This window comes from Dendrobates tinctorius, unplaced genomic scaffold, assembly GCF_039654945.1.
Source record: "Dendrobates tinctorius isolate UK_male_01 unplaced genomic scaffold, ASM3965494v1 ptg000138l, whole genome shotgun sequence".
NCBI classification, from domain to species: domain Eukaryota; kingdom Metazoa; phylum Chordata; class Amphibia; order Anura; family Dendrobatidae; genus Dendrobates; species Dendrobates tinctorius.
In genome coordinates, this window is record NW_027361806.1 from 22,097,203 (window position 1) to 22,110,465 (window position 13,263).

At 44.2% G+C, this 13,263-nt stretch overlaps 1 protein-coding gene across 5 annotated transcripts in view; it reads left to right on the forward strand.

Annotated features, from left to right (window-relative positions):
• ST6GALNAC3 (ST6 N-acetylgalactosaminide alpha-2,6-sialyltransferase 3) overlaps nucleotides 1–13,263 on the forward strand; it is a 426,930-nt gene that overhangs the window by 114,083 nt on the left and 299,584 nt on the right. For 4 of the 5 annotated variants that reach the window (XR_012220156.1, XR_012220157.1, XM_073544821.1 and 1 more), the window contains exon 2: nucleotides 1,584–1,781. The exons of the other annotated variant lie outside the window; for it this stretch is intronic. Coding sequence is in view for 2 of the 4 variants with exons in the window: in XM_073544821.1 (XP_073400922.1) it covers nucleotides 1,584–1,781 (198 nt within the window). In the remaining 2 variants the exon portion in view is untranslated. The remainder of the gene's footprint in view (nucleotides 1–1,583; nucleotides 1,782–13,263) is intronic. 5 annotated transcript variants of the gene reach the window in all.

Below are 13,263 nucleotides of genomic sequence, written 5' to 3' on the forward strand. Positions count from 1 at the left end.
AAAATCCCAGTAGATCAGCAGTTTCTGAAATTCTCAGACCAGCCCTTCTGGCACCAACAATCATGCCACGTTCAAAGGCACTCAAATCACCTTTCTTCCCCATACTGATGCTCGGTTTGAACTGCAGGAGATTGTCTTGACCATGTCTACATGCCTAAATGCACTGAGTTGCCGCCATGTGATTGGCTGATTAGAAATTAAGTCTTAACACACAGTTGGACAGGTGTACCTAATAAAGTGGCCAGTGAGTGTGTGTGTATATATATATATATATATATATATACATACAGTATATATATACTGTATGTGTGTGTGTGTGTGTGTAGGTGTATGTATATATATATATAATACACACACACATACACGCACACACTATGACTTATCTCGGCTAAGATAAAGCCTAGATCCTTAGGCTACATTCACACTATGGGCGTAGCCAGGATCAAATCTAAGGGGGGCAGAAGCTCATACTGTTCCGCAGAATTTCATACTGCACACCTCAGCTGCTGCAGAACCTCATACTGCACACCCCTACACTTGAAAATAAAGCCTGCACCTTAAGAAGATGTGGTGATGAATGCAGTCTATTTATTCCAACTATCAATTGATGTTGATGTGTTACTGAAGACGAGCAATGCCTGTCCTGGGCGTCCTTTTGGGCAGCTATGATGTGTACCTGACTGGTGCTAAAAAAAAGGAGTGTTAGTCTGTGTACTACCCAGTTTTCATTCTTTTTGGTACAGATACGATATGGATAGACAGATATGGATATATAGATAGAGCAGATTTCTAATCTGCTTTTGCTATTGAAAACATTATCTATGAGCTCAAAAACCTTTCAGGTGATGCGGTTTTTTAAAAAGCTGAGCTTCTTTTGCAACTGAAAAACGTATCCTCAAAAAACGCAGGAAAAACGCTGTGTGTGAATGTAGCCTTAGATCAGGAATAGAACAGTCATTTATAGGACATTTCATAACTTTCCCAAATTCCTATGAAAAAATATTCAGCACATTCTGCATTGAACTACTGTACCCAATTTATTATATATTTTAGGAGTCGGAGTCGGTCCATTTTATACCAACTCCGACTCCACAGGCCTCAGTCCTAGTCCTCACCATTTCACATGTCCTCTGAAAGCTGCACCAATGCCTGAGGTCCGTCTGCCATCCCGGACCAGAGGCTTAGTGGATCCACCTCACCTGGTGAGACCATACACCCGTACTCGCATAATGAATGATATGGATGCTCGCTCTTTGTGTTTCCTTGTAATACCATCCAGATCTCTTTACTACCTGTTGCAAAACTACAATTCCCAGCATGCCCTAATGCATACTAGAAGTTATGGTTTTGCAGTAGCTGGAAAGCAGTAGTTTAGGGACTATTAACCTACAAAAGTCTCATAGAAAAGACCTGGGATCCCAGTGTTTTGTTCGTTGACTTGACACTTTGCTATTGCTGTTGCTTGATGCTATCAGCCATTTTCGAGTAAGAAGAAGCTAACTGCAGTGTGTAACATGATATATTTGTCAGACAATCCTCGTGTTCTACGGCCTAACATTTCTCTCTCGTGCTGTTGCTTGTAGAGGGTGCCCATGCTCGCCGTCAGCACCGTGTCCGTGTTCCTGTTCCTGGTCGTCCTCCGTCTCATCAATGAAGTCAATTTCCTCAAGCTGCTTTCCTGTTTTGGGCAAACAAGCGCCCAGTGCGTCCCTGCTCCGGCAACATGGCAGCAACGGCCTCTCACATATCATGGCGGGTACATTAACATAAAGACACATGAGGTAACGCACATTTTTTAACTGATTTGATTTCCATTGAATTGGATTGCGTTGATGCAGTGGGAGCACGACAGAGCCGAGCGTACCTGTGTGAGCGCCGAGCGTACCTGTGTGAGTGCCGAGCGTACCTGTGTGAGCATCGAGCATACCGGTATGAGTGCCGAGCGTACCTGTATGAGTGCCGAGCGTACCTGTGTGAGTGCCGAGCGTACCTGTGTGAGTGCCGAGCGTACCTGTGTGAGTGCCGAGCGTACCTGTGTGAGCATCGAGCATACCGGTATGAGTGCCGAGCGTACCTGTATGAGTGCCGAGCGTACCTGTGTGAGTGCCGAGCGTACCTGTGTGAGCGCCGAGCGTACCTGTGTGAGTGCCGAGCGTACCGGTATGAGTGCCGAGCGTACCTGTGTGAGCATCGAGCATACCGGTATGAGTGCCGAGCGTACCTGTGTGAGTGCCGAGCGTACCTGTGTGAGTGCCGAGCGTACCTGTGTGAGTGCCGAGCGTACCTGTGTGAGCATCGAGCATACCGGTATGAGTGCCGAGCGTACCTGTGTGAGTGCCGAGCGTACCTGTGTGAGCGCCGAGCGTACCTGTGTGAGCGCCGAGCGTACCGGTATGAGTGCCGAGCGTACCTGTGTGAGCATCGAGCATACCGGTATGAGTGCCGAGCGTACCTGTGTGAGTGCCGAGCGTACCTGTGTGAGTGCCGAGCGTACCTGTGTGAGTGCCGAGCGTACCTGTGTGAGCGCCGAGCGTACCTGTGTGAGCGCCGAGCGTACCTGTGTGAGCATCGAGCGTACCGGTATGAGCGCCGAGCGTACCTGTGTGAGCGCCGAGCGTACATGTGTGAGCGCCGAGCGTACATGTGTGAGCGCCGAGCGTACCTGTGTGAGCGCCGAGCGTACATGTGTGAGCGCCGAGCGTACCTGTGTGAGCGCCGAGCGTACATGTGTGAGCGCCGAGCGTACATGTGTGAGCGCCGAGCGTACCTGTGTGAGCGCCGAGCGTACCTGTGTGAGCGCCGAGCGTACCTGTGTGAGCGCCGAGCGTACCTGTGTGAGCGCCGAGCGTACCTGTGTGAGCGCCGAGCGTACCTGTGTGAGCGCCGAGCGTACCTGTGTGAGTGCCGAGCGTACCTGTGTGAGCGCCAAGCGTACCTGTGTGAGCGCTGAGTCTACATGTGAGTAATCACCCATTCTAAAGTGTAAGGCCATATTTAGACAGTTACTGTGAGCTACATCTTATTGTGATGGTGCAGAAGGACCATATTTTATCTTGGTTCAGAAATATATGCTTACAATATTTCCAATTTTTAATATTATAATATTTCCAACACCAACTAGGGGGAGCTCACTACATATATATTTATACAGTCACCACTAGGGAGAGCTCCCTACATACAGATTTATATAGTCACCACTAGGGGGAGCTCACTACAAACAGATTTATACAGCCACCACTATGGGGAGCTCACTACATACAGATTTATACAGTCACCACTAGGGGAGCTCACTACATATATATTTATACAGTCCCCATTAGTGGGAGCTCACTACATACAGATTTATACAGCCCCCAATATTGGGAGCTCACTGCATATATATATTTATACAGCCCCCATTAGTGGGAGCTCACTACATACAGACTTATACAGCCACCACTAGGGGAGCTCACTACATATATATTTATACAGTCACCACTAGGGAGAGCTCCCTACATACAGATTTATATGGTCACCACTAGGGGGAGCTCACTACATACAGATTTATACAGCCACCACTAGGGGGAGCTCACTACATACAGATTTATACAGCCACCACTAGGGGAGCTCACTACATATATATTTATACAGTCCCCATTAGTGGGAGCTCACTACATACAGATTTATACAGCCCCCAATATTGGGAGCTTACTGCATATATATTTATACAGCCCCCATTAGTGGGAGCTCACTACATACAGATTTATACAGCCCCCACTAGGGGGAGTTCACTACATACAGACTTCTACAGCCACCACTAGGAGGAGCTCACTACATACAAATTTATACAGCCCCCATTAGTGGGAGCTCACTACATACAGATTTATACAGCCACCACTAGGGGGAGCTCACTACATACAGATTTATACAGTCACCACTAGAGGGAGCTCACTACATACAGATTTATACAGCCACCACTAGGGGGAGCTCACTATATACAGATTTATACAGACACCACTATGGGGAGCTCACTACATACAGATTTATACAGCCACCACTACGGGGAGCTCACTACATACAGGTTTATACAGCCACCACTAGAGAAAGCTCACTACATACAGATTTATACAGCCACAACTAGGGGGAGCTCACTATATACAGATTTATACAGACACCACTATGGGGAGCTCACTACATACAGATTTATACAGCCACCACTACTGGGTACTCACTACATACAGATTTATGCAGCCCCCACTAGGGGGAGCTCACTACATACAGATTTATACAGCCCCCATTAGTGGGAGCTCACTACATACAGATTTATACAGCCACCACTAGGGGGAGCTCACTACATACAGATTTATACAGCCCCCATTAGTGGGAGCTCACTACATACAGATTTATACAGCCACCACTAGGGGGAGCTCACTACATACAGATTTATACAGCCACCACTAGGGGGAGCTAACTACCTACAGATTTATACAGCCACCACCAGGAGTAACTCACTACATACAAATTTATAGAGCCCCCACTAGGGGGAGCTCACTAGATACAGATTTATACAGCCACCACTAGGAGGCGCTCACTACATATGTATTTATACAGCCCCCACTAGGGGGAGCTAAATACAGATTTATACAGCCACCACTAGGGGGAGCTCACTACATATATATTTATACAGCCCCCACTAGGGGGAGCTCACTACATATATATTTTTACAGCCCCCACTAGGGGGAGCTCACTACATATATATTTATATAGCCCCCACTAGGGGGAGCACAATACATATATATTTATACAGTCATCATTAGGGTAGGTCACAGCAAGCAGGTAAAAACAACTCACCCGATCAAGCAACAAGTTCAGCTGGGTGCTGGAGAAGTAAATTATATTTGCTGCTACGCCGCCTCCCACTAAATGCCGCCTAGAGGAAAGCACAGCCCAGAGTGAATAGATATTTGTATTGGATGAATTTTAGGGTCATTGTGATCGTCTTCCCAGAATGGTGAGCCTGTAGTGACAAACAACTGTGACTAGTCATTGATCGAAGTGGCCATTGAATAGATGCTGTCCAAATTAAGATTCCCCTTTACAAGCTCAACTCCGTGTATGGCAGTGATACCGCCCAATAGGGGAAAGGTCATGGCCCAGTCTGATAGATAGCAAGAGATTATCAATAGGGGTCTTGATTCTTGTGAGTGGACATCACAAAGGGGAAAAATGTAACGACTGTAGACAAGATAGAAGATCCGCAGAAGTGGAGCCGAAGCTTCCATCCAATTCCCCACTGTCCCCAATAGGCAGGAATAAGAAACAAGGCCGAAAATCACCAGAAGAGTCGCTGTCCTCAAACTGTAACCGTTACTAAAGGGTCAAATCAGCGCTGCGCGTCCGTCATTATTCTCACCGCTAACATGCTGATTTTGTGTTTTTTCCTGCTGCCAAACACTTTGACGTAGTGAGATGGGCAGCTGAAGTGGCGTTTCACGAAATACCATCTGCGTGTTGAGGAGTTTACAGATCTTGCCAAAAAATCCAATACGATCTTGGTTAAGAGATTCAGAAACCAAAAATGATTAGATGGCTAATGGAAACGTGATACATATGGACTAGAAATGTAGATATAGCATTAGATTGAAGGATAGACCAATGATAGATATTAGCAGGGGTGGACGGGGACAGAACCTCTGTGCATGAAGGATATTGGGCCCCTTGTAGTCCAATCTGCAGGGACTATGGGCCCTCTTATCCCTTGTGGCATCAGTGGTGTGTCCGCCCATGGATATTAGATACATTGTTTCTATAGATATTATATGTAACACTATCTATTTGTGGCACGTGTCAATAATGTGTCTGACTATGGGGGCCGGGTCCTATTAGTCGCACTGCGTCCTCCCTTGTACCCCTCTCATATATGACACTGAACGCCCCAATCCTCTTAGTTATGAGGACGCGGCAGAAATAGAAGAAGAAACAATTGTTCATTTCCATTCAGATCCTGTAATCTCTCTATGATCTGCGCACTATCTCTGCCGCCTGCTTCTCGGAAGAGTAATAATGGAAGTATCTAGTCCTGCTGCTTCCTCTGCTTTTCAGCTCTGATTATGGATTCATAGCACAGCGTGATGGTTATTAAAATCCCGTGTGTGAGAGGCCCGCACCACACAAAGAGAGAGGAATTGGCATTCTGCAGAGATAATGCTATCTAATGGGCAAGGCATGCGGCAGCCGCTCCTCTCCAAGCTGCAACATTGGAGGCTGCCAGACACTTGTATTGTGCTGGAGGAAGGGTGGCCACATCCCTGCCGTCCCCATCATCATCATCATCATCATCATCTGGTACTCAGTCTCTATTCCTCCAAGAATATCTATGGGGAAGGGGAACAAGCCCCAAACCCCGAGGTATAACACGTGATGGTAATCATGTATGGACACAGGAAAGGAAGAAAAGGAGAGAAGTAGGAAGGAGTGAAGGAAGGAAGGATGAAAGGAAGGAAGAAAAGGAGAGAAGAAGGAGTGAAAGAAAGAAAAAGAGAAATAAGGAAGGAGTGAAGGAAGGAGGGATGAAAGGAAGAAAAGGAGAAAAGAAGGAAGGAGAGATAGAAGGAAGAAAATTAGAGAAGGATGGCTGGAAGAAAAGGAGAGAAGTAGGAAGGAGTGAAGGAAGGAGGGATGGAAGGAAGAAAAGGAGAGAAGAAGAAGGAGTGAAAGAAAGAAAAGGAGAGAAATAAGGAAGGAGGGATGAAAGGAAGGGAGAAAAGAAGGCAGGAGTGACAAAAGGAAGAAAAGGAGTGAAGGAAGAAAAGGAGAGAAGTAGGAAGGAGTGAATGAAGGAGGGATGGAAGGAAGGGAAAAAAAGGAGAAAAGAAGGAGGGAGAGATAGAAGGAAGAGAAGGATGGCTGGAAGAAAAGGAGAGAAGTAGGAAGAAGTGAAGGAAGGAGGGATGGAAGGAAGAAAATGAAAAACAAAGGAAGGAGTGATAAAAGGAAGAAAAGGAGTGAAGGAAGGAGCGATAGAAGGAAGAAAATTAGAGGAGGATGGATGGAAGAAAAGGAGAGAAGTAGGAAGGAGTGAAAGAAAGAAAAGAGAAATAAGGAAGGAGTGATGAAAGGAAGGAAGAAAATGAGAAAAGAAGGAAGGAGTGATGAAAGGAAGAAAAGGAGTGAAGGAAGAAAAGAAGGTAAGAAGGATGGAAGGTAGAAAAGGAGACGAGTGATGGAAGAAAAGGAGAGAAGAAGGAAAGGGGATGGAAGGAAATATTGAGAAAAGAAGGAAGGATTTATGGAAGAAAGGGAGGGAAGAATGGAATAAAGAGGGGGTGAAAGGCTGAAAGGAAGGAAGAAGAGTGAGGGAAAAGGAAGGGGAGAGAAGTGAAAGGAATGATAGTAGGAAAGAAAAGAAGGCAGGAAGGAATTGTAGGGAGGAGCTAGGAAAGAAAGAAGGAAACAAATGTATAAAGATAGAATGCGACTGATGTAAAACAGAATTTCTAAAGAGAGTGATCGATAGATCGTTCACCAGACTGGTGACTCCAGGACTTATTTTTATTTGAATTGGCGCCAGGCGGTACATTTAATCTACAGTGGAAATACCTTGCCACCCCCAATTTCCTGTTCTGATTCTTGTTGGGTTTCAGTTGTCAGATCTCAGACCGGCAGCAGAAGGAAAGAGACAGATAAAGATCGAAGTAGAAGTAAAATAAGGACATGGATCGGTTACATATTGGTGACAGATTTGCGGGGCCGCCCTGTAATACATTTCATCTGCGATTAGTTGCCCCCGATCTCCGTGCTGATTTTTGGACGGTATAAAGAGCTGCTCTATGACTATCCGATCAGGTCGGTCGTGTCGCTTATGGCTAATTTATCATTTCTTTTTGTTCAAGCTCTTTAACCCCTCTGATACTACAAATCACACATTTACACTCGGTGTTTATTGAGCTTAGCTACTGCCCAGACGACAACTCATCCAGCAAAAAAACAGGCCCCCATACGGCTCTGTCGGTGGAGCAATTAAAAAAAATGTCTCTTTGAAGAAAAGGAGAAAAAAAAACAAAAGCGCAAAAAATTCAAAAATCATCCAATCATGAAGGGACTATTGAGGTTCTCTTCTTTTGGACTTTTCTTTGGGTTTTCCTTTCCTGAACTGTTAGAGTCTTTGACAACAATTTGATCACAAAGTATCTTGGAACCGCCAGCGATCAGCTGTGATCCGAAGGCAAACCTGACAGTAAGTGTGCAATTTACCTGCAGCGCCACCACTGGAGAAATGAAGCATTGCACTGTGTCCATTCCTATCAATGAGTTGTGTATAATGCAGGAGAGGACACGTCGTCCAGAAAGAGACGCTCTATGCAACTAATTTGGATCTTATTAAGGGACCCCTTCTGTGTCAATTTTGAGTTTTTTAACAGGGAGCATGGAAATGGGTTTTTATAAATTGGACAACTCCTTGAATATCTTTTTCTGGTAGTAGGTGATAGTACTTGTCTGCAGCAATGTGTATTATCCTGTGTGCTTCCGACCCTCGGCCCGCTGCACCTACCGAACAATAAACAAATATATTGTAATATATGTTAATTAATATCTGTATGCAAATCACCACCGGATACAATCAGATGAATATCTCTCCCCCGGAGATGCGGAGCTCCAAGTGCGATGTAACGTCATTATTATCACCAGGACACCACTCATTCCCGGCGGAGTCATCAGGGGCGGCGGAGGGGGAGGTGCTGAAATATTAAATGGGAAATAAGCAAATTGTGAATGTGTCCGTGTGATCGGGGAAAAAAGAAGACGATTAACCCTGTCATAGATGGGGATATTAGGGCCCAAATTACACTCTGTGCTGGACAATCAATATAGAGCCATTTCAGCCTATGGATGTAGCAGAGCTGAAGGGCTTATTTGCCACACTTGGGCTTTCTTGCATCTCGTTGGTGAGACACAATAGCACGGGTGCGATATTAAGTAAAACCACAGGCAACAAGTCTAGCATACATCTGGAGTTTGTGGTGCAGGAAGGTCGGGATCACTCACAGGGGCTGATTTGTCATTGCACTTTTGCCCCCTTTTCATGGTGTAAAATTTGTCCTAATGTTAAATTTCAGCAGAAAAAAAGAAGAGAGGTGCTCCAGCGATGAAACAATCCACTGATGTATTAAAAACAGTTTTTTATTTGCTTTTTAAAAACATGAAAAAACAATGTGGGTAACACAAGAGGCAGAAATATCTTGTGTTACCCACATTGTTTTTTCATGTTTTTAAAAAGCAAATAAACTGTTTTTAATACATCAGTGGATTGTTTCATCGCTGGAGCACCTCTCTTCTCTTTTTCTGCTGATTGCTGACGCCCTGGACTGGGGCGGTTCCGTGCAGAGGACTTCCACCATTACAGACCAGCATGCGGTGGTGAGCTGACTTTCTTTTTCCCCTACCCTATCTTTTGAAATGTTAAATTTCCACCTTTATTCATTATATCATTTGTGTCCTTTTCTTAGGTTTATTTTACTTGGTTACATCTTTTTTTATTTGTTTTAGTCTTATTCATAATTTGCAGCTTTTCAAAATTTTGCAATGTGTTTTTGCACATTTGTACTCCAGGGTCTTGAGCAGCACCAGATCTGTCTAATTTTATTTTTGTGCAGTTGAAGATTAATGTTTGACATTTTAAAGCTTATTGCAGGGATAGTGCAACTTATTCCTACTTTATAACTCAGTGGAAAAAAAATAACAAAAGCGACAAAAACTGTGGTCTCCATTAATTTTTACATTTACACCTTTTTTTTGGCCTTAATTTTTGTTGTTTTTAGGCTATTTTTGAATTACGCTAAATTCTTAATTTAATTTGCGGCTTTTTAAAGTCTGTTATGTGTTCGCCTATGGTTTTTTAATGTTTATCATTTGGGCATGGTTTTTGTTTTCCTGATCTCATCGGGACAGTTCTTGAATTGTATGTTTTTAAAAAGTCATAACATTTTTGTTTAAATGAACTTTTCACATGAAAAAAACACTATTAACCTGCACATAGGAGGTTCATCTGCAGGTTAATAGTGTGGTGAACCTGCCCGGCGCCGGTATTTGCATCCCCGCAACTTTATTCCTCCCGGCAGCATTCACGCTTCAGTCACTGGGACGGCTCCAGTTCAGTCACCGCTTTGTGTATAGAGAGCAGCGGCTGTAACCGCGACTGACTGCCAGCAGTCGGCTTTAGATCCAGATGTCAGTCAGTGCCGGGGCTTAGTTACCGCTGCCGCTCTCTATACTAAGTGCACTCCATTCCCACACCCCAGAGTGACTTTATGTGCACCTTGATTTTTTTTGCACAAACTTTGGCAAAATTTTCAGCAGAACATGCAACGTTTTGGCACAAAGAACATGAACGGATACCCAAGACAAAAAGAAAAGTGACTTAACCCCCCCTCCCCCTTGAACAATGGATCGGGCCCACAGTATTTGATATATTGGTGAAAATGCCAATAAACTTTTGGCCTTATTCATCATTTGCATCTTTTTTGGCTACTTACAAAATCTGCAGGGAAAATAAGAAATAAAAAAGGAGGTACATCACTCTAGTAGGGCACTGAGTACATTTGCAGCAGTGACTGATGAATAATCTCCAAATATCTGGAAACCCAAAACCCTGCCCACAATGACGTGCATAAAACATGTAAACAGGTGCACACGTGTAAAATAGACTTAAAGATAACCAGCAAGGAAAAGCAGGGAAGAAACAAGAGGAACATGCCAGAATTTTTCACAACGAAGTTCAGCATATAAAACGCCACTTATGTCCAAGTGGACCATACTACAAACTGGGCAACCCCAAAAGGCAGAAGTCCGTTATTAGTCTCAGCTCACCTTGCATCGCAGGTTAACACAATGGTATTATCTTCTACTCCATTCACAGACAAATCTGCAATTAGAGTCCAGCTCCTTTCTGCTTACCTTTGACCTCCTTGTTGACCGTTCTCTACTAATTTGTCAGATATCGCTTTTGCACCACGCGGCTCTGGATTGGAGGACAAGACCTGATCTTATTCTAGAAAACCAACAAAAGTTCGTTAAAGGGGATATGCCTCTTTTTATATCGAGTCCAGCCTGTCTGATTGCTTCAGGAAACCCCTTATGCTCAGCTGTTACCGCTGAGGGAAGAAGGGTGGGTGCAGGAGAAGTGAACGGGACGGCCAGTTACGTAGCACATGGACAGGCAGGATCCTCCAGAGTGACAGCTTCTCTAAGTGCCTCTCCTCTACAGCTCTCGGGCCGGATATCTGAGTCGGGTACTTCTTTGTGCCCTTTAAATACAACACATTTGGCGCCGTATCTTTAAGAGGCAGCCGATATTTTTTCAGTGTGGTTTCCCTTTTTTGTAAATCCGTTCGAGAACGTGTTACATTTGTAAGGTGTATACTGTAAATGAATATGTATCACCGCGCTTCCCTCATTCCATGCAGCGGAGAGTTTTATTTTTCAGCGCTCGATGTATTGGAGCGTTTGACCTTTTGCGGAGCCTCAGTACACGGAGGGAAGATGACATTGTTGTCTTGGTGGAACGCGTAGGAAATAAAGAACCTGAACAAAATGAGAGATGGAGAAAAGATTCCAATCTTATAGAGAAGATGCGGGCGATGCCGAGCGTGCCTCCCTTCTATCGGGGAATAAGAACTTGTATCTTCTTAAAGGGGAAGTCAAAATAAATTCTATCAAGAAACGCTACCGGGAGAGATTTTCTAAAAATGTCTCTCAGATGTTTTAGGGTACTGGCTGGGGGTCCAGGTTCCCTTTCAGGGTACGGTTACAAGTATCAGATATTCTACTAAATTTCTGCCTGAATTTTACTGGTAGGAAATCTGCAGCTTATTACAGTGTGAGTATTGAGGAAGAGAAGCTTTCTGTGGATTAAATCCACCCAGAATCTACACGGAAGTCGATTTTAAAACTTGAACATGTCATATCTGCAGCTGAATTTCCCAGTGGATTTCACCCATTGTAGGAAATCTGCAGAATATTCCTGAGAAACTAGGTAAGGATTTGTTGCAGATTTTTTCAGATGAAAATGTGTCCCAGGTAGCTATAATCCCTAAAGAGATGCATAATACTGAGTCATTAGATAGTTGTTTGCAAAAGTATTCACCCCCATTGGATTTTTATCTATTTTTTTACATTGCAACCTGTGTTTTAAATATTTCTGTAATCCGATTAGTGTGTGATGCATCCATCAGCACTAAATAGTCTAAGTTGGTGAAGTGAGAAAAATCTTTGGAATAAATTAAATTTATGGGATCAAAGAACTAAAAATTGGGATGTGCATATGTTTTCCCCCCTTTTACAACAAAACCCCTAAAAATTTCTGGTGCAAGCAATTCCCTTCTTAAGTCCCATGCTTAGTGACAGGACATCCACCTGTGTGCCATCTACTGTAAGTGTCACGTGTCTGTCAGTATATACACTTTACCTTTTCTGAAAGGCCACAGAGGCTGCAACACCATTAACAAGAGGCACCACTAACCAAACACCAGCATGGAGACCAAGGAGATGTCCAAAGAACACCATGAAGACCAAGGAGATGTCCAAAGAACACCATGAAGACCAAGGAGATGTCCAAAGAACACCATGAAGACCAAGGAGATGTCGAAAGAACACCATGAAGACCAAGGAGATGTCGAAAGAACACCATGAAGACCAAGGAGATGTCCAAACAACACCATGAAGACCAAGGAGATGTCCAAACTACACCATGAAGACCAAGGAGATCTCCAAACGACACCATGAAGACCAAGGAGATCTCCAGACTACACCATGAAGACCAAGGAGATCTCCAAACTACACCATGAAGACCAAGGAGATCTCCAAACAACACCATGAAGACCAAGGAGATCTCCAAACAACACCATGAAGACCAAAGAGATCTCCAAACAACACCACGAGGACAAAGTTGTTAAGAACAAGTCAGGGTTGGATTATAAACAAATCTCCCAATTTCTGATGATTTCCCGGAGCACCATTAGATCCATTATCATAGAATCATAGAATCGTAGAGTTGGAAGGGACCTCCTGGGCCATCTGGTCCAACCCCCTGCTCAAAGCAGGATTCGCTAAATCATCCCAGTTAGATGTCTGTCCAGCCTCTGTTTGAAGACTTCCATTGAAGGAGAACTCACCACTTCTCGTGGCAGCCTGTTCCACTCATTGATCACTCTAACTGTCAAAAAGTTTTTTCTAATATCTAATCTGTGTCTCCTCCCATTCAGTTTCATCCCATTGCTTCTAGTCTTT